The sequence below is a fragment of the Rissa tridactyla genome, chromosome 5, assembly GCF_028500815.1.
Source record: "Rissa tridactyla isolate bRisTri1 chromosome 5, bRisTri1.patW.cur.20221130, whole genome shotgun sequence".
NCBI lineage: Eukaryota > Metazoa > Chordata > Aves > Charadriiformes > Laridae > Rissa > Rissa tridactyla.
Window position 1 is genome coordinate 28564425 of NC_071470.1, and position 21791 is coordinate 28586215.

Genomic DNA, 21791 nt, shown 5'->3' on the forward strand with positions numbered 1-21791 from the left:
TGGTTATTTGTCAACCACTTACCTCCCAAAAGTCCCGCTGTGTGAATTACTTTAGCCTTGTAAGATACAAGGAGGAGATTGACATGTATTTAAAGCCTTCATTTCAAGATTTAGCATGCCCTGAAGTCAAGCTGTTGTTATTTTAAAAAGACAAAGTTCTCTGTTCTAGAGTTGGTCTGTACTCTCTTCTGCTAGAAATTACCCATATGTGCATGTGGATAGTCACTTGAGGCTAAGTGAAGTCTCTTTACCAGTAATGAGAAGGTGGTTTGGGGTCTTTTTCTTCCAGTATGTACTGTTCAAAAGTGCATTCATATCACACACTCCTTCCTTTTGAGAGAAAGAAGTCTTTAGCTCAGAACCCTGATGTATGTGTCTGAGAGGAATTGAGGGTTGGCAAGTGCTCTGCCGCCTTCTGCACTGCATTCGTGAGTTGTACAGTGAAGGGAGAGAATGGGAGTAGGCCCTGTTGATACCACTAAGGTTTGGAGGTCTGCGACGTGAGTAACTGGACATATGCCAGTCCACAATGGGAAGGTACAGACAACTTGTTTCAATTTCTGGTTAGTCATAACTAACCTCTTTGTCCATATAATCTGTACAGTATTTATCTAGTCCCATTTTCTTGCCCAAAACTGAAAGTAGTACTAAATTAAATAACATTAATGGACAGGATACATGTAATTGAAAGGTGATTAAAAACTGTTGTTTAAGTTATTTTGATATTAAGTAATACGGGTGTTCTGTTTACTGTTCAAGAGTATGCCATGTGCTTCTACCTCCCTCTCCACCTTAAGGTGAGGGGCATATCTGGGTACCTCCTCCTCTTGCCATGAGTTTTCTCATACTTGCAGTAGTCACATCCCTTATGTTTCCATCTCTTTTCTGTCATGGCTGATTAGTTTAATTTGTGATTATTTCTGCTCATATAGACATTTTGCAATGCAATCTTAAATCAAGATCTACGATTCCATATTCACATTAAAATAAGATATAACTTTGTCATTTGCTTAGTGACTCTCTTTCCTTCACTAGAAAGGCTAAACTTAATCCAGGTTTACCAAACTCCCAATTAAAGGCAGCTTGGATCTTCATTATAATTGAGAATTATAAGAATGGCATGTTTAGAAACTTACTTTTAAAGTAGTAGTTAATTTTTGTGATTTAGTGCTTATAACACATGAAGATAGTTGCCTTGCTAATTAATTTCCTGTAACGGAGCATTGTTGTGTATGTTAACGTACAGGTTCAAAGCTCAGCGGAGTCCCATTCTACCTATGATCTGTATATCCTAGTTGAAATAAGTGGTCTGAGCTACAGAAAATACAATGTTAAACCCTTGAATGGTAAGCAGTCTGCATTTATTGGAAGATCGGTCAAGTACAAGCGAAAAGACGTAACTCGTGCAAATCAACAAAATCGACAGTTGCTTCCTGTGGTTAACAACTGCTACCAGGTCTTGTTTGACCAAAACACAAATCTAATGCACAGCATTACAGAGAGGTGAGATTGCCTGCTTGTTTTTAATAATGTCTTGGATTCTGTAAAACCCTGTGTAAAAATAAGTCCAAGGACAGTATCATCTACCTTAATTCCGAGACTTAACAAAAAAAAAGTTCTTTACATTCTTTACAATTCTGTATCTCCAGTTCACACACCCACCTTTTTACAGGAAACATACCACTAGCACAGGTGTGATTCCGTGCTATTTATGTAATGTTGTTGTCCTGTTTAACCATGCAATCTATCTAAGATGACATATCACAGTATTAACTAGTAGATAGCAGAATCTCATTGTACTTTAGAACTAAAGAGGGTTATGAACGTGTGTTTGTAGTAAAAATAAATAAGTAAGCACATAAACTATAGCTACACAATGACTCTTAAGTGATAAAGCAAGAGCTTTCTCTTACTCATCAGTAGCGTTTTGCAAGTCCTGAATCACTCTTTCTGTGGCAAAAAACTACAAAGCTTTATGACAGCAAACATTTAACTAAGGATACTCCATTTAATCAGGCAGATAAAATGGAAGAACAGTCAAGATCAGTGTGAGATTTGGCTTTGCAGATTGTCTACTTGGCTGCTCCAGATTGGCCCAATTCCTTCAGCTTCAGTGGAGCTGTGCCACTTTTTGCCTGCTCAGGATTCAGATCATCCACTATGTACTGATAGAAGATTTGACCCCTTTGACATTGACCTAGTGACTACTAGACCTCTTTCTGCCTCCTAGACCAAGAACTTGTTTTACAGTATAGTTAAATTCATCTTTTAAAGTACAGATGGGCCTTAACTAAGAGCCTTGGAGTAAGTACTTTCTCAAAGTGCCTCTGGATCTTGTTTCCAGATTCCATGAGGAACATAGTAAGCAATATAATGAAGAAGAATAAAAACCTAAATGCAAATTCCATTTTTCTCCATCCTGTTCTGGCAGGCAGCAAGAGCTGTAATTCAGTGTGTAGGAGAAATGGGATATTCACTTCCTTCACAAACGTTCAGGTGAGCCCAGAATGTTTGAGTTTCAGCAAGTTTGCTTTGGATTAATGGGAAAGAGCAAGGCATCAGGTCAGAACGGGAGGAAAGGCCAAAAAAAATTGGGATCTTCAACTGTGAAGCCTCATAGAGTTTAGCTGCAACAGTTGGAACTTCTAGGTCCTGCCCCTGCACTGGAAATGTCCTATAACAGGAGTAGTAGAAAAGACTTGGATATGTGTTGCTCTTCAGTCATTACAATTTGTAGGTGGTTGTATTAACACTAGCTTAAATGGTTGGCAGTTTAAATTTATATGCCGGATGAAGTGATTTTTTTCTGTTTTGACATCAAGGCTCCAAAGGAGGAGCAGAGCAGGTAGCTAAGGGTGATAGCCTCTCAAATTGCCTTCATGTGACTTTCCAAAGACTGATACAGAGTCATGAATAGCTAACTGTAAGCTTCAGGGGAGAAAGGAGGGAATAAAGTAGGTACTGAATGAGTGTAAATTTTGTTATCCTGTTGCCATTGTACTTGTTTACCAGCGTTAAATATGGAAACTTGCATCGTGCTGATTTACCTAGCTACAAAATCATTTAAATGAACCTGATTATTTATCAGTAGGTTGCAGTGTACCTCATTTTTGGGCAATGGGTAAGTTTTGGTCATGTAGCAACTCTTGCATCAAAACAATGAGCTAATGCAGATGTTGTTTCTGTTTTATGAAAGTATAAAATGACACAAAACCTCCATTTATTTACACACTGACAGATGTCTTAATGGGAAGCACTTTAATTCTCTGCCGTCCTCATTTCCTAAATCTTATAAAATCAGTTATCCACTTTGAGGAAACAGATTTTTTTTTTTTTCTTATGTTCCCAGCCTAATTCCTGTTGCACTTCAGCTTTGCATCTATTATATACAAAATGTGTTTGTAAGTAACATAATTTTTCTCTTTCTGTGGATTCACAGAGAGTCTAACCAGACTGTCCAGTTGACCCAGGAGTTCCTTGAGTACCATGTGAATGGAGATGTCATGAAAGGACCCATTTCAGATAACTACTTATTTGCCCCAAATGCTTCAGCTGTTCCAGTATCAAAAGCAGTGGGATTGGAAGTGGTTTCTGGAAACTTGATGACAGAGATACGGCAGTATTTCTACAGGTACAACACGATTACAGGTTCACTTGACTAGAATCTTTTAATTCTCTGTAGATATGCATGAGATTGATTCTGTATAGTTACTCATAAACAGTGAGCTCTGTGTACTGTTTAGGATTTAGACAGAAGAACTAGCATGCATCTGGTAAATGTAGTGCTGAGGATGCAGCTCCTTTAAATAGCACATATTGCTGCAGGGAGGGAGAGGTGAAGATTGTTCAGAGTTATCTTTTGTGATTTATTTTGTAGTGCAGCTTCTGTTGGGATCCTAGTTCCATACGATTCAATGAAAATTGCAGCTAACATCTTTGTACATAGGTGGAATTTGGACATAATGGTTCATTTGTACCACTATGAATATCTTTCTTACAAGCGGATTAGAGAAAGGAGAAATAAATCCAACACAAGGTCACTCTGACCCCTGATGAACTAGCTACTTTTCTGTGTTAAAATTATATCAACCTGTAACCCCTTAACCCTCTTTTCAATCTGGTTATTTGATGGAAGCCTTTTGCTTTACATGGCATTGTACAAGGATTGTAGTTGAGAAGGACTTTTGGAAAACAGTGGAATTCTTGCATCAAAATTAACGTTGCCCAGATTGAAAAAATACATGTGTTGTGTACAATGTAAATTTGTTGCTTAGGGGAGTCATAATTATTTTAACATTTGTTGTTAACTTTGAGAAAAACAGGGCATCTGTAATCAAATTAAGAGTCCTCTTTACACTTGCAACACTAAAGAAAATTGTAGCATATCAGAGTTGAATATCTGTACATTTGAAAATGAAACTGAAATTTAAAATAATTGTACTTGTACGTGAAATATATAGAAAACAGGCCAGAAAGTTGTCTGTGTGGAGGGTGACATCATGAATGACTGTCAAGTCTTGATATAACCAGTCAAGTGCTCCACTTTATAAACTCTGCATATCTCTTCTCTGATTTTTATAGTAATGTTACTTCTCAGGATTACATATATGCAGTGTATACCAGGATGTACACAGTACCAGAAGGCTACGATGGGAAGTTGCTTTGTCACAGGATAGAGCAAGAATACAGTGTTGGGCCTTTGGAATTAAATCGTGAAGCAGTTCTAAGAACAAGCACAAATTTGAACACTAGGCAGCTACTCTACACTGACAGCAATGGATATCAGATTCAGAAAAGACCATTCAAGGCATACGTGAATAACACAGTGGCTCGGGTAGGCACAAAGGCATAATCCAAAGTCAGTTGTGTTTTATCTTCGTTCTCTGTTACTGTTACCTAGGTTAATATTATCACTGCATGATTTACTGTGTATTTTCAGAACTATTATCCTATGGTCCAGACTGCCTACATTGAAGATGATACCACAAGGCTGATGCTGCTTGCAGAAAGAGCTCATGGTGTCTCAAGTCAAGGAAATGGACAAGTGGAGGTAACATATAAATTTTTATTTTTTTTTTCTAGGAGAGCATAATGTTACGGCTGCTGATAATATAAGTAAAGCATGATGGCTGATTACTGTAGTGACATTTACCTTCCCAATACAGGTGATGCTTCACAGGAGACTATGGAACAACCTTCAGTGGGACCTGAATTACAATCTCACTTTGAATGACTCTTCAGTGGTTCGCCCTGTGATTTGGCTTATTTTAGGAACCAAGTCTGTCACCAATATTTTGTATCGGACAAGTGGACTGGCGTTAGAACACAGGCCAGTAATAACGTTTGGAGCATTTTCAGGTAACTCATTCCATCTCCTGTGCTATCTTTAGCATCTGAACGTCTTATTTATGTTGCAGTGATTTATGCTGTTAAGTTTGTAAACGCAGACTTCAAGCCTCCCGTGTGGCAAAGTTAGTATACAGTGAGTTAGGAGGCAGATTTAGAGCCTGCTAATTACTTTGCATTAATTTCAAACGTGAATGTTGTCCAAGTGTATGAAATGCTTCTCTTGTTATGTAATTATCTCTACTTTCAAAGGAGTATAAATTTTGAAACATCTAATGAGAACAAAATGTCCACACAGGGAATTAGTGCAAAGTAGCTAGTGCACCATATATCAACTTCCTGAATGTGAAGTCCTTAATTACGATTTTTGAGTCATTATTTTAAAAAATATTTGTTTGACTTATTAACTAAAGCTGAAGCCTGGTAGTGGAATAGCAACTTCAAGCTGCAGTGAAATTTGCTTTATGGAGAGCTCTAATACACTTCTCCAGTAGTTAAAATCATGCTGATTTCTGCTTTATATCTCAGAAGGCCTTGGAGGAGAAAGCATAGCATCAGCTTTGCATCTGCCGTGGCAGAAAAAGCAAAAATCTCTTTACCCTTCCACAGTACCCTAGCCAGGCTTGTGTGTGTGATGGATGTTTGATGTTTGCTTTGTTTCACTTTGCATGGAGGAGATAAACCAAAGCTACCCGGACAACTTCAGCAGAATTCAGTCCATGGTTCACCTGTTACTATCCCACCTAACCTTCATCTCCAGACTCTGAGCATTCCAGGATGGAGATACAGCTCTAATCATGCAGAACAGGTCCACAGCATCCGCTTGGGTAGGTGCTTTCAAAAGTGTGGCTGGATGTTACACTTGAAGAAGCCGACTTTCTTTTCTGTCTGTCTTCTGTGGCTAGTACTTTAATTTAATCAAAGTGTTGATCTCCTCTATCAAGAAAGTTAATTGTACTGTATGATTTCTCTACTCAAATATTAAAAGATTCCTCGTGCATGAGTTCATCATGCCTGTTATAGTGTCTTTTGCTGTCAATAGTGGGAGCTGGGTATTTCTTGATGTTAGTCCTTTTGTTAATTTTAAGAAATGGGAATTAACTTCAAATTATGAGCGTGTAAAGCTAAAAAAAAAAAAAGTTGGTTTTATTTATAAAATGAGGAAATGTTTGAATTTTTTTTTTTCTCTGAAAGGTAAACAGAAGGAAGGGGATGCAGACTTCAGTCGTGTCCTGCTAAGAATTAGGCACTTGTATGAAGTTGGAGAGGATCCTGTGCTGTCTCAACCTGTGATGGTAAATCTGAAGGTAAATCTATTCCTTCAAGACCACTTGAGGTGGTTTTGTTCCAGAGAGAACTGGTTCTGGAATGAAACATCCCATGTCCTAGAGACTCCACAAAAGATGGATGCCAAAATACTGGTATAACTTTAATCTCAGAGGGAAGCAGGTCTTATTTTTACTCAGCTTTGCAACACAGAAGCCATTACTTCAGATGAAGTTGCCATAGGCACAGCATGAAGATCTGCATAAATATTGGTGGGACGGGTTTTGTTGAGCTCTTGGTTGTATAACACTGCCTGCAGTACCTTAACCAATGCAGAGAGTGGGATTCCATTTTGCTGGTTCTTTAGTTATTGCAAGTTGTACCTATAGTTAATAAAATGTGGACAGGATTACAGGAAACAAACATTTATTTCCTCTATAGTTTATTTCTGCAAGTTGTTGAAACTTTGGTCACTTTAATCATGTACTGTGTATTTTCAGTTTCTTGTTTATGTGATCTTTCACATAGAAGTAGATTATTTTATAATACATGGCAGGGGTTTATTATTTTAAAATATGAAATTTTGATTGCAAGGACAGAAACATGGGGGACAAGGTATAGGATTCTTTGTTTTGTTTTTAAAAGTGCAGTGTGCATTTCAGCTTTTGAATGGAGAGATTAGTAGACTCTGAACTTTGCCCCAACACAGAGGAAGCTCTCAGCACTTCAGCTTCTTAGTTTGAAGCCTGGTGAATCTGTAGCTGCCCTTGTGTTGCATGACCCAGCAGATTTTTAAAGTCTCTACTGGTCTGCTTAACAAATCAGTGCTCAAGATAAAAGTTCTGCTCTGGTCTAACTGTGTACTAGGCCAGTGAGTGTGATGCTCTTCTCAATAAACTCTGGTTTGATTCCTTGTGTTGTCTTTACTCACAGTCTTTGTTAAAGGGATTAGGATCAGTGATGGCAGTGGAAGAGCGATCACTCACAGGCACCTGGGATGTAAACACTTTGAAGCGGTGGAAATGGAAGACTGCACGATATCCAAGCAAAGGTAGGTGGAATAAGGTGGTCGATGTCTGTACTGTTGTTGACTGTTGAAGCTTGATGAATAATCTAATTAAAAATATATTTGCAAGACTGAAAATGTGTTGTTGTTCTATATGACAGACACGATATCTGGCACAACCTGCAAGTAGTAGCATTTAGCAAAGATTCCCTGCAATTACTAGACTGCTGTATTTCTCTGATGGTTTGTTTTGCCTAGAAGAGTTAAAAAGCTTGAAATCTTTCTGGAGCTATCTTTGTCCAAATAGAAATGGCTACTTTATGATGGTGAATTCACACTTGTGACACAGATTGATTTAGATTAATGCAACTCATCAGCATCTAACAAAGCTTAAGCCTGTGCTGCAGAAAAACAGACAGCTGCAGTTAAAAATCCCCACTGTAATCAGCTTAAAGGACCGTGTGGATATGATTCAAGTTAGGGCTGACACTCAAGTCAAATGCTGTGGGTGACCTCATTTCATTTCTCATTCAGGTTAGTCGCTTGGACGTTGTTCTTACTGTCACTTACATTCACATATGTGACTTGTAAAAGGCTTGCAGAGGTTTTGGGCTGGGCTAGGTGAGAGTTTAGAGCTCGGCTTCACCTGCAGCTAGGAACTTCCTTGCTGTTTACTCACGATGAGGAAAAGGTGCATGACTGGGGAGTCATATCATGTTTTATGTGCAAGTCAGTGTGTGAAAAGTAAATGAATTCTTGTATATTTTAATATTATGACAGATGTGTCTTAGGCTCCATGCTACTTACAGCTTTATGGAGGAGAATCTGCTCAAACAGTAGCTTTTAAGGAAGGAATGAGTTAAAACTGTTAAGATAGAATAATAGGTACATTTGAGTAAAGCTTCTTCTTTAATACATTACCAACATTTTTGTGTTTTACAGGATTCTCCAACAGCACAGAGACCTCAGAAAACTGTATAGTAACGGTTCACCCAAAGGAAATAAGAACTTTCTTTGTATACTTCCAGGGTCAATAAGGTTTGACATTGTGTTGCAGGAGTGAATATGTAATAGCTTCCAATTTTTGTTTCAAGATATGAGTGATGATCTTGAAAAACATTCTACTGTTAATGAAAGAAATAGTCATTTTGGAATAAACTCTAAATTTAATTAAACTGTTGGCCAGAGTTGTGGGTATTTTTGTTGGTTAATTATTTACAACTCTTTTTTTTTGAAACGTGTTCAATTCAAAATTGACCTTGGTGTTGCAGTGCAAGCATATTGAACATTTTCATGCTTGCTGTGGGTGGTTTTAAAGTGATTGCTTCTATGATGCTTCACTGTTGAGCACTGACAAAGTCATATTAGTCCTACAGTCTTGAATTGTCTTTCTAACTAACATTTGCCAAATGACCTTCTGTTTCTACACGCAAGGAGGAATGCCTGTCATGTGTTCCAGCTACTTTTACTTTTGGACAGCAACTGCAAAGTTTCTGCTTTGCTGTAAACTGAAATTGAATGTACTGTTTGTATTACACTAACTTCATTCAAATTGTGTCTCTTAAGGTTCAGAACCGATTGGCTTGGCTTCACAATATCCCAGTCCTGGCTGTTCAGTCTTGTGTTCTGGGTAAACTGGAACGAGTCTGTTGACAGAAGGTGTATTGCCACATGGCCAGTAACTAACCCATCACATAACCTGAAGCAGGAACACTGTTCTTATAACACTGTGAACTTTCATACTTCTCAGGCTCAAAGAATGTGTGCAGTGGTAGCAGGATATGTTTCATTAGGATCAAGTTAAAGTTAATTACGGAGGACTGTGTTTAGGGTTAAACTCTCGGTTAAGTGCAAATTCTAAGCAGATCTGATTGAGCAGCAGCTGAAGGAAACTTTGACAGCAGCTAGCTTTCTTAATAGCTGGTACGTATTTATAATCAAAAGAAAAGTTGCATTTTTCTATTTTTCTTCTTAGCTCTAATCAATGTGGAGCTGTAGAATCTGATTCTGTTCACGTCCCATTGGGCATCTCTACTTATTTTACTTATTCACCATGAAAATGCACATAGCTGAGATGAGAATCAAGTCAGTCATTTTGCTGCAGTGGTAATGATGAATTATGCTTGCTGCAACACTGTACAAAACTGTATTTCTGACCAGTGGAATGTAAAACTGAAAGAGGAAATGTTTAAAAGAGGAAAATAGGTGGAAAAGAGGACCGGTTTAAAAGAAGAAAATAGGTGGAAAAGAGGACCGGTTTAAAAGAGGAAAATAGGTGCCTTTTCAGTCAATTAATAATTCCAGATCTAGAATCATGTAAAAATTACATTTTACTGTAGTAATTGTTCTGATTTACTTTGACTGTGCAGCAATAATTTCCTCCATGTGGAGACACTACTCAAGAACAAAGGAAACAGAGTGAAAAGGGCTCTCCCATAATAGCTATTGTGAAATAGTTATGCTGAAAGAGCTGCGCTGGTGGTCAGTTTTTCCGTGCAGCCAGCCAGTGTATACTAACTGGCTGCATCTCATTAAAATCACTGCAGAAACTGCCGTGTTCAGTTATTGGATGAAGAAAGGTTGTTTTGTATTTTCTGTTGGTTATTTTTCATACTTGGCTATAAATATTTAGTGATATGCCAATCTTACCTGCCCTGCTACAGTGAAAGGCATTTTCCTGCAACATTAAGCCCAAAGGGGAAGCATATAGCACTATAACTAGGCTGCAGTAAAGCATGATGGCAGCTATTTTTCGTTTCATTTTGTGTGTGTATTTGGAAAATGAAATGTGTTCAGCTAGGTCATTTTCCTTACTTGGTTATGCCATGTAGTATAATGGGTACACTGTGTAGGTTACACAGTGGTATGATTACAATTCTTATTTTTGCGACTGAAGTGGAAATCACTAATACACATACTGGTAACAGCAAGTCATGCTGCTAGGTTATAAAAATTGAACTGTATCTTCACTGGGCAATTACGTGGTCAATCCTGGCCAAGCAATAAAGGATCCTACAGCTGCTAACTCTGGCGCTGCTTTCCCAGATGTCAGGTTGATATGTTTCTAGTAGGCCGTGTTAGAACAAATCCTACAAAAATCTTCTGTATGCAGGATACTATAAACAGGAATACCTCATTACCAGCTGATTTATCTGTTGGGGGTTTTTCTACTTCAATTTGTGGAGACTTCCTGATTTAAAAAAAAAAAAAAAACCAACAAAAAAACCCCCCAATATTTTATCTGGAGTTATTTCAGTGCAATTGGCCATCAGGGAATGATTTGCCAGAGCCAAATCTTGTATTGCACCAGAGGCATCCGAGACTGCAGTCTGTAAAAAGCATGGCACTCCTGCTAGAAAAAGATGTCATTGCATATTTTATATGTTCTTTTTCCTGAGGAATCTCAGCCCAAGCAAATGGGAGCCTGCAGGCATTCAGATCTCTGTTGAGGGACATGTTTAGTAATCATCCTTTTTCTTCCCTCACATGTATCAAGATAGTGAGGAGAAATATTGCGGTGCTGCATCAAGACTTGATAGAAATCGGGCCACTCTGTACTTAAATACTACTTCAAAACATACATCAAATGGGACACACGAAAGAAAAGAGGGTGGATGTAGTGTTATAAGCAGAGGAAGAAGTCTTGCATGCATGCAGTATGTTTGTGTTACGGTAAATAAGCTTTGTTTTTTGATTTTGATTGAAGTAGCAGTTATAGAGTGGAAGAGGTAGGAGGAGATAGCAGAGCACTTGAATGTTGGAGAAGGAGAGGATGTGACAAGCAGAGCGCAACTTGTAAGTCTGAAATACAGAATCTTCTCATAACAGCTTATTTTGTCCACAGCTTCTGGCTGCGGACCCTACAAGACACTGCTGTTCTGGGTCTTGCGGGAGATCAGGGGGTTTTTTTGCCAGGAAAGCCAAATTATATTCATTCCATCATTCTATGTAATTTTGAGGAGCAGAAGCTCGAATGTCCTCAAGAGCTGGTGGAGTTCCATTTATGTCCAGGGACAAAGAGTGACTCTCAATAAACTCTGTTTTATCATCTCCGTTTCCAGTGCCCAAGGCCACTTTTTCATGTTTGCTCTGCTGGCTCTAGGCTCTGCTGGCTGTAGCGTTGCTCAGCACCTGATATAGTTTGGGTGACAAAAACGTGACCTCAGTTACAAAGTAGAAAGGAAACCACTCCTAACCACTGAAGATGACGGGTTTTCCCCTTACTTGGCAAACATGTGGTCAGGTTTGTTATATTCCACTTTCCTTCCCATTGCCTTGTTCTGTCTCAAATACTTGTACTTACATCCACGTTGCTGAAATACAGATATCACAGAATCATAGAATGGTTTAGGTTGGAAGGAACCTTAAAGATCATCCAGTTCCAACCCACCTGCCCTGGGCAGGGACACCTCCCGCTAGACCAGGCTGCTCAAAGCCCTATCCAGCCTGGCCTTGAACACTTCCAGGGATGGGGCACCCACAGCTTCCCTGGGTGACCTGTTCCAGTGCCTCACCACCCTCACAGGAAAGAATTTCTTCCTAGTATCGAATTTAAATCTACCTTCCTTCAGTTTGAAACCGTTACCCCTCATCCTATCATTACACTCCCTGATAAAGAGTCCCTCCCCATCCTTCCTGTAGGCCCCCTTGAGGTACTGGAAGGCCGCTGTAAGGTCTCCCTGGAGCCTTCTCTTCTCCAGGCTGAACAGACCCAATTCTCTCACCTGTCCTCACAGCAGAGGTGCTCCAACCCTCTGATCATCTTTGTGGTCCTCTGCTGGACTCGTTCGAACAACAGGTCCATGTCCTTCTTATGTTTGGGGCTCCAGAGCATTAGTTATTTGGTCTCACAAGAGAAGTAATTTTTTTGTTTGTTATTTTGCTTTCTAGGAAAAGTTAATTCATAACCTTTATTTTACATTAAGCCAGGTGCAAACCTGAATTAATGCTAAAGAGAATAGGTCCTCTTTCATGCTAGCATTTACCTTGTTTGAAAAACTCTGCAGATGGATGCATTGAACCCAGTACCCTGATCATTTTTTTTCTATTGTGTAAGAATTATGTGGCTGCTCTTTTGAAAGGAAGTCTTTGCAGATCACTTTAATCACTAAATCAGGTGAAAGAATCACTTGCACTCTTAAAAATAATTTCAAAATTAATTGTGGCATCTACAATTTGCGTATGTGTTTTGACAGTCCATTTGTGCTATGAAGCTGTTTTTCCTACTGAGACGTAATTTATTATTCACAGTTGGAAAATAAATGAGGTGTGTTTTTTCTGTGCTAATAAATGATTGTGGTAGGAAGAGTCCTAGAGTCAACATCAAATTAATGTCTTGGTGGTTTTGTTTGGGTCATAGCTGGACCAAATTAATCATGTGTATGTATCATACAGAGCACACAGAACACCACTGACTGTCATGAGAAGTTATGAGGTCCGTTATGTTGAAGTTAGGTAGTGGATAAAAAGCCCAAGTGATAGCATGCTTTTCATCTTGTGTTTGAGTCAGAAGAGGGGACAATTCATGAGTTCGTCACAACAAAAGTAAAATTTCCATTTTCACCAGAACTTTATTTTAGCACACCTGCAACTTTCTAAAGTGTTTGTTATGATTTGAAGAAGATTGTGAAAAGGTAAATGTGAATTAAAACTTTAATCTGATAACGTGTCTTTGACTTAGTACTTTAGTACTTCAGTACTTTCATACTTTCTCAAGTATGAAAACTTCGGCTTAAGTTTTCATAGCAAATAAATGTAAATGGGTTTTGCTCCATCTTCTTATTCCAATGCAGCAGAATTGCAAACTCAGTTGACTACCTTGAGTTTCACACATACTCTCCTCAATGCTGCTGCAGATTAATAAACCTTCCCAGCTGACAGTAACACCTCAAAGATGCTGCTGTCTCGTAAATACTTGTGTTACAAGCTTTCAGACAAGCCTGACATATGGGTAAGGAGGAGGGAAGTGTTTTGGGTCCTCTTTGTTTAAAAGTTTCAAATGCATTTTTCAGTATGCCTCCACTGGTGTCTTTGAACGCCACAGAGAAAAGTTTCGGGTAGATGGATTTGCGCAAAGCATCCAGAAGAGACTTGCTATAACTATCATTGCCTCTCCAAGAACAGAGTGCCTCTGCGCTGAGCAGCTGTTCCGCAATCATCTCCAGCACACAGGTGAGTAAAGTTCCGCATCTACAGAGTCCAAATTCATCCTTGCAGTTTCCAAGGTTAACTAAGATTAAGTTGAAGAAAGAAAAGAAGACTTACTTAAAAGGATCTTTCTGTTGTAGATGCTTTCCTGACCCACATAGTCGTTTTGTGTGATGCAGTTATCCTGGAAGCACATTTAGCTTAAGAAAATTTGTCACCATATTTTTCCACCCACTCAGTAGTACTGTGATGAGCGTTTGTGGGCTTGTGTTGTAAAATGGTACAATGAAGTAACCTGAGCTAAAAATAAACCTTTTTCCTAACCCCTTTTTCTGTGTGCTAGTTCATTTCATCTCTGACAGTAGATGTTTTGGATTAGAACCAAAGCATCTTTCAGAGTAAATATAAGCTGCTATCAGCACTATTGAAAAAGCTTTACCCAGTCTCTAGCCACAATGTTCTGCATGCTGGAGCTGCCAGCTGCAGAACTCAATGATAAATGCACAAATGTAGGTATTTAAATACAAGCGAAACTATTTTTTTCCCTTGAATTTACACATGCATACTTCATTTATTCCATATCTTTGATCAGTAGTACCAAAGGTAACATGAATGTCAATGCTAACAGAATGATTTAATATAATTAAATAATATCCTTAAGTATAAATTACTTGCTTTAATCTATCCTTTCATTCATTTGAATGTAAAGGTATTTGTTATGTCCTCACTAGCTCTAAAAAGTGATAACTAAATCAGCTGTGTGCCCTCAGAAATGGAGATAGCCTACAGCAAAGTCCTAGAATTCACTCTTTTTGTCATTTATATTTGCTATTATCTCATTTTTATTTTACTTGGCAATATAAACAACACTGGAAACTACTTCTGTAAGTACTGAGAAGCAGGTGAGCTCATGCATCGTGCTTTTGTTGCTGACAAATGGAAAGGAACAGTGCTTTTGGCTTTAAATGTGGCTGTATCTTCATTACAAATTGCAGTTCAGCTCTCCTGCAGAACTGGGCCGTGCTGCTAAAACCTCATGTTAGTTCTAGGAAATTATGTAGTTGGCAGGTTCTTATCAAGTTCTTAGTTTAACTGATTCATAGTCTCAGCATGATTTTTCTGATTTTTTTTTTTTAACTTCTGTCATTGCAATTTTGATGTTATCCAACTGAACACATTTGTGGGACAATTTTGTCTGGCCTGGTACTTTTCCATTTGAAACATCTGTCCAGGGAATAAGACTGGATAAGTTGAGAAAACAGAAGCGATGTTTTGTCTTCCAGTTCTCTGGCCAGGCAATGTAATTGGAGACAAAAATCAGTACTGGAGAACATTAAACAGCATTCAGTTATCTATATTCGTAGAATTTTTTTTAGTAATTGAAGGCAAATGAGTTTCAACATGGCCCTTAACTTGATGACGCAACTGTAGTTCATTTTATTTAACCCATGCTTATAATCTTCCTGAAACAAGCCTTAGTTAATATACATGACACTGGTATTGCATTAATGCAACTGCACCCATAGAGGTAATAGTGAGATGCATTGTATACACGGCATAGTGTCCTGGATTGTTTCCCGCTGATGTTGTGGAATGTTGGGGCCACTGCGAGTGTGGTCTTCAAACTTAGCCTTCCTCCATGGCTCCTGCCCATGGAGCTACCCTACCGTTAAGGCAAAAGTAGGAAAGTACTCTTCATAGGAGGGAAGAATTTAGGCAAGATTTCAGCAAGATGACAATGAAAAGTGTGATAAGGAAAGATAGGAGTAATATTTGGCATCAACGTAACCTATGTACAATCGTTGTGGTTTTGTCTTTGGATAAGATTCATCAGATTGTCTGGAAGAGGCTGCTGAGAAGCATGAAGACAGTAGCTAAAGAAGTCTCATCTTCATAAAATGCCTTTAAATGAAGGATTGCAGAAGTGCAATGGCAAACGTTAACCTGAGACCACTGTACGGATGCAAAAGCAGTTTTTCATGTCATATCAGAAGAAAGGCTAATCTAGTGTTGAAAGGTTAGGACACAATTTAAAATTTAAAGAAGAAATGTTCTGATTTCAGGCAGGATAGCTGGGCCCTAAATGAGACACATCTATGATGGCAATTTCAAAGAGCATGGGGAAAATTTGGGTTGCATTTAGGTTTCTATCATCCTCACCACACGAGGGAAGAGGAAGTTAAGTTACGAATCTGACATGCTTTCATTTGTTGTTTTGCTGATCTTCGACAAAGACACCCTGATGCAAGTGCTAATAGTCCTGCGTGATGATCATCATTTCACTGAAACTTCTTTTAACAATGTGCTTTGGCTCCTTAGGTAAGTGCTCTTTATTTGCTTTTTTTGTTTATAGTCACCTGTAATTCTTGAGCTGGATTTAAAAAAACTTCTCAGACTATACCCACCTCAAATAGACTTGTGTGTGAGACAAGGAGAATGTTAACTGTATTTTCATAATGCTGAAGTCAAAATTAAAATGTGTGGGGAATCAAAAAGCATTTTCACAAAGAGATTGTTGTAGAAAAAGCGTAGAGGAACAAATCGTACACTTCAACACCCAAAATGATGTTAGGTTAATGCAAGCACTGTTTTTCTTAGACCTTCAGGCTTGAATGGTTATTGTGACAAACGCTGAATGTAGAATTTTAAAATGTTAAGGAGGTTTTGTTCTAGATCACGTAGGTACTGAAATACAAAGCAGACAAGGTTTCGTGTTTCTTATTCAATACAAATTGCAGTGGATAATACTGAAGGTGTTCAGTATAAATTAAAATATGGAACTAAAGAGACAGATTAAGCAAGGGCAAAAGAATTTTTTCAATGATATTTTTCAGAAAGACAGTAAAGTCGTAAGAGAGAAATGTAAAAAAAGTTTATTTGCATAATTCTGATAAAACTTATCAGATGCCATTTTAGGACCAGACAGAGGCGAAATCGTCCCGTTACTTATATGTTGGTGTGAAATGTGCCTGAGTTACAAACAGGATAAAATTTGGAAGAAAATAATGCAGTTTACTCTCATTATGAGTAGCTCTTCACTTTAATATTATAAGTGCTAGGAAAAAGGAAATTCTAATTCTTCACATAGCATATGAAACTAATGGTCTCAGCAGTCACGAGGATAGATTTTTATAGTATTAGCACTTTTGTGATAAGCATCAATGTCATTAGAATAAAAACAAAATAGTTATCCAATACCCACACAGTCGTTTCACTTCAGAAGAAAATATTTTGTACAGTATTGCACAATAGGTCATGTAGATCGCTTTGCATGTGGACAGCGAGTGATAAAGAGATTCAAAGCACGAAGGAGTAAAATGTTTGATTTCCTCTGATACTGTCCGAGTCAGCCTTAGCTAAAAGCCAGGCAACAGACCTGATGAGACAACTGTGGTCTGCATGGCACATTGTATACTTTGTTTATTAAACTAAGGAGGAGGTGAATTTGTTGCTATAATATTTGTCAGTAAAAATTTAATGAAAGAAGTTTAAACAAAATTAAAGAACCCACATCAAAAATGCTGTACATTTGACAGTAATTAGAAGCAGTGCAGGACAAGAACTCCTACATGGTGACAAAAATTGTAGTGGAGGAGTTTTCTTTCGTCTTGGTGAGTCTATCCACTGATGAATCATTCTGAATGACTCCTTTCGGTCATTCTTTATCTGGCAGATAAAGTGTTTAATATGCTTCAGATTCAACCTCTATTATAAAAGCTTATTGTTTAAAAGAAAAAATATCGGCGAGTACACACACAAAAAAATCTTCATTTATTGCACACAAACAATGATGGAGGGCTTCAACAGACCAAATTAAAAGTTTCCTTTAGCCAGAGAATAATTGCCATTGTTCAAGGGAGAAGTTGGTAGTAACTAATCTTAAAAATTTATCTCATAACGATTTTACAGTATTAACATTATTTTACATACTGTGTAGACATTACAGCTGTAATGTCATCTCTTTGCTGCTTTAACTTTCAAATCTATGTGTATTTCTCCACTTAGCTACAGGTCCCAATAATGTAACAGTCACCCAAACACCAACAAAAATACATCTGTCAGTTGGAGAGTACGCCGAAATCAGCTGTGTTTGGGACAAATCTGCATGTTTACGGTATAGAGTAAGCTGGTATCTTGTTAATAGAGAGAACATCACCAAAACTGTATCATCAAAACTTTGCTATGTATCCAGCGGCACCTTTGAATGCGAGGATGTGCTAGTGATAAAATCTGCCACTGTAAATGATGCTGGATTTTACTACTGTGAGATAATTATTGAAATACCTTTCTGTAAGAAAGTATTTGGAAATGGGACGACGCTGATTGTTGAAGAGAAAGGTAAGCTAGCAAGAACCTATGCATGCCATTTAACTTGTCATCACAAAGATTCTTCAGTTCGAACTATTTTATACATTTCCTTCCTCTCCCACATCCCTCCCTCAACGCTGTGAATCTCGGGATGAATGAGACAAACACAGAGAGGATCTGAACGGCTCTTAATGACAATTGACTTAAACTCTCTGCCTTAATACCCCCAGTGTAGTGTGTTTTCTTCTGTAAGGGTTTGCTAATAGGAATTATTAGTTAAGGTCTACCAAAATAGCTGTGCATCGGCTGTGTATTTCAAAGATGACCCAAACACAGTTCCTCCTCAGAAGGGATTTGGTAGGCTAGGTGTGAGACAGTAAATGAATCTGCCTCATGGTGAGGAGTGGCTGGAACAACCACATGGTTACTCTGTTCAGTAATACGTACCCTTTACTAACCATTTTATCTTTTTGTTACAAGTTCTTAATAAAAAGTGGGAGATAAATCAATATGAAAGGTAGAGCAGTATGGGCTCTACATCTATAAGGATTTGTGTCCATAAAGTTGTTGTCACAAAATGTTTTATATAGTCTGTGTCTCCTTATTTTATTATAGTCGTATGCTAACCTTTACAGGGGAGCAATTTAAAGCCCCAATTCTGAATTAAGCATGGAAAAACATTAATACAATGAGTATTCAAACACAATTAAATTTGTCAGTAATAGAAGTGAGGTATGTTTCACCTTAAATTATGGAAAGAATGTGACATACCTAGAAAAAGCATTTATCTCACTTCTGTTACACAACTGTCTCAGGAAACTATGCATCACTTCTCGAAGATGCTGATCTCTACCTCTCTCTTTCTGCCTCTCAACTGTAGAGAAAGACGAGGGGACTAACTCTGACTAGACCTTTAACATTATCAAACATCACTTGTATATCGACTGGTCAAGTCATGGGACGTAATCTTTCTGTTCATGCAGCACAGTCCAGTTTTGGAAACTGTTTTATAGTATTGGCCAACTGGTAGTCCAAAGGGAAGCACAAAAACTATCAAAGATTTAGAAAACATCAGTGGCAGAGAATGAATGGTGTTCAAAATGGTGGGAAATGAATGTAAAAGGCTGCTAAAGAGCTAAAATAATTTAAGCTCCTAAAATGAGTTAGGTGATCTGATCTCTTACTTGATCAAGTAGTAATAGCTTTAAAATACAAGCAGAAAAGACTCACATTAGACACCGGGGGGAAAAAATTGTCAAACTGCAGGAACTATAGGAGGGATTGATGTTACTGCTCATCGGGCAGGCATCCCTCAGGGATGGTAAAGTATGGATGACCTTGCGCTTGGGCAGGGGGATGGACTGATTCACTCCTGAAGTCACTTTTGATTTTTAATTTTAATTTTTTTTGCTATGGTGTTATTCTTCTATTGTATCTTTGAATAGTAAATAACTTTATTTAAAATATATAATTGCAGAAGCTCACTCATTGAAAAAGAGAGATTTGGCAATATGGGCAGTCATTCCTTTCCTAGTGGCAGTGGGAAGCTTGTATCTTTGCTACAGAAAGAAACAGTGCTCAAAACATTCTGGTGAGTGACATATTTCCATTAACACATACTCTCTAAGTTAGGTGTTTGTTTTAAGATTGATGGACAGGTGCACTTAAAAGGCATCACTAAGAGGAATTTCAGTGTATAACTTTTGCTCACCTGGTCCTGATCTGCTAGGGACACCTCAAGCTGCAAGAGGGGGGATCAGAGGCACTGCTTACAGTTCAAGCGAGTGTTCTTGCAGCCGCTTGCCTCCATTATTTATCTTTCCAGGAAGAGCGATCACTTAGAGTGAAGACCTTGACCTGGCTAGGGTATTGAAGGATAACAGTTCTGCTCTCATAGCAGATTGAAAATGTGAGGAGCCAGAACTTAGCTTTGCATCGTCTTACTCCTGGTAGTGAAGTGACATCTGAAAGACCCAGCCTTGGGGACTACATTCTGAGCTATGTTTTTTAAGCTGTGAATTTTTTTAACTAATTATTAATTTTGGGGTTTTGCAAAATCATGAAGTGAAAGATGGAATAAGTCACAAGAAGAAACAATGACTGGGACGGGTACAGGACAAGTGTAAATGTAGGGCATCTGCAGGCAGTGGGTACAGATCAGTGACATATAACCTAAGGCAGCCTCTTAAGTAACTGTAGCATGAGTATTATGGTTGCAATGTGAGGCTTACTCAGCTTGTGAGCTGACAGGGATATAGGTGGAATATCTATGACTTGAGATGCAATTCAACTTGCAGATTAAAAAAGCAGGGGGAGAGGATTTAGACAAGCAAAGTCCCTAAACTCCTATTTCGGTCACTGGAATTGACACAGATAACCATATGAACCGACCTGTTGTAGGTGTCTACTTAAGAGGGAGCTGATAGTTCTCTTGATCAGTTTTCATGGCACAAACCCTATTGACCAGGTCTCCATCGCATAAGGGGTGTTCAGAAATCTGAAGGCAGTTGATTTTGTCTACAAACGGAATACCACTCCAGCGCCTGTCATCAAAACTAGCCATACAAGGGCTCTGCACTCTTCATTTCAGAGCTTTATAGAGCTCTGGTAGAGTACCAGTGTGACTCTGGAAATGGACAGTAAGCGAGCAGTGACTGGAACTTGTTTCTTTTCTGAGGTTCTGCACAACTTCCTGTGCCGGCAGGCAGGCGTCAGGAGGAGCAGATGCTCAAAATCGTAGAGCTTCATGGGAGAAATGAACCCACCAAAGAAGCATCTGAGGAAAACTCATCATGTAATTCTGTTGAATGGGTAAGTGGTTTATAAAAAGACTCTCGCTATGAGAGAATGGCTTTCAAAATGAGGCACTGGGGAGTGCGCTGAAGAGAACGGACACAACAAGTTACTGTTCCTAAGATGGCATCTTACTACACATGAAAAAGGTTTTACAAAAAAAAAGTTTTCTTGCAAGAGACAACGCTCAGAAATAATAAAAAAACCATATATTTATGTAATAGGAAAGTATTGGATTCTGTTGTTATGTTTAAAATTGCCCGGAGAAGAAGACAGCAAAAAATGGAGACTGTCAATATAGAGACTGAATGGATGAAGTGTAGAAGTAGTAAAAAATGGCAATAAAGTCCCTTTACATATAATTGTATATCAAGCTCAAGGGGCATGGACCAGCTTCAGCTCGCAGGGCCATTAGAGCAGGCAAAACTTGCTGAGAGCAGGCAGCAGATTTCAGGCAAGCTCTTTTTTCCAAGCAGTTATTCATCTTTTAATTACATTAAAACATAAAGCAGGCAAGAGAAAGAAGTCCTAATTTAACTCTTGCATACGCAGGCACAAATTCCCTTACAATCAGCTGGACAGGCTTGTTGGACAAGCCACACAGAGGTGACGTAAAATGCTAAAGCCCATGGTCGCCACTGCAGTTATTGAGCTTACAGATTCCTGAATTCTCCTGTTAGAGAACCTGGCTTCAGTCTTGATTTGGTCATATTGGTACTGAAATCATGGTGAGAGGGAATACCAGGATGCAGGTAGTAAACCAGTAATATCTATCTTTTATTGTGCAATAGTCATCATTCTAAAAAAAAGAAAATTTATAGCTGGGAAAATTCATTCCCCATAATACGTAGAATCTCACTGAAGCAAAGAGACTTGCTTTTACAATTACAAAAGGTCTTTTGTTGCTGCTTTATAATTTAGCAGC

The 21791-nt window shown here is 38.4% G+C and overlaps 2 protein-coding genes across 6 annotated transcripts in view; both read left to right on the forward strand.

Moving 5' to 3' along the window:
• MAN2B2 (mannosidase alpha class 2B member 2) overlaps positions 1 to 8793 on the forward strand; it is a 36023-nt gene extending 27230 nt beyond the window's left edge. The window contains exons 13-21 of one of the 2 annotated variants that reach the window (XM_054203109.1): positions 1247 to 1503; positions 3440 to 3631; positions 4582 to 4834; positions 4940 to 5050; positions 5166 to 5358; positions 6021 to 6173; positions 6541 to 6653; positions 7546 to 7663; positions 8561 to 8793. In XM_054203109.1, coding sequence (XP_054059084.1) covers positions 1247 to 1503; positions 3440 to 3631; positions 4582 to 4834; positions 4940 to 5050; positions 5166 to 5358; positions 6021 to 6173; positions 6541 to 6653; positions 7546 to 7663; positions 8561 to 8655 — 1485 coding nt within the window. In that variant the 3' untranslated portion in view covers positions 8656 to 8793. The remainder of the gene's footprint in view (positions 1 to 1246; positions 1504 to 3439; positions 3632 to 4581; positions 4835 to 4939; positions 5051 to 5165; positions 5359 to 6020; positions 6174 to 6540; positions 6654 to 7545; positions 7664 to 8560) is intronic. The other variant, XM_054203110.1, reaches the window with a different exon arrangement.
• A 134-nt stretch (positions 8794 to 8927) lies between these two features.
• The window catches only part of S100P (S100 calcium binding protein P), a 30067-nt gene continuing 17203 nt past the window's right edge, over positions 8928 to 21791 (forward strand). For 2 of the 4 annotated variants that reach the window (XM_054203115.1, XM_054203111.1), the window contains exons 1-4: positions 15511 to 16084; positions 17771 to 18103; positions 19551 to 19664; positions 20751 to 20884. Coding sequence is in view for 3 of the 4 variants with exons in the window: in XM_054203111.1 (XP_054059086.1) it covers positions 16033 to 16084; positions 17771 to 18103; positions 19551 to 19664; positions 20751 to 20884 (633 nt within the window). In the remaining variant the exon portion in view is untranslated. Of the gene's footprint in view, positions 13790 to 15510; positions 16085 to 17770; positions 18104 to 19550; positions 19665 to 20750; positions 20885 to 21791 lie in introns of those variants that run through there. The other 2 variants (XM_054203112.1, XM_054203114.1) reach the window with 2 other exon arrangements.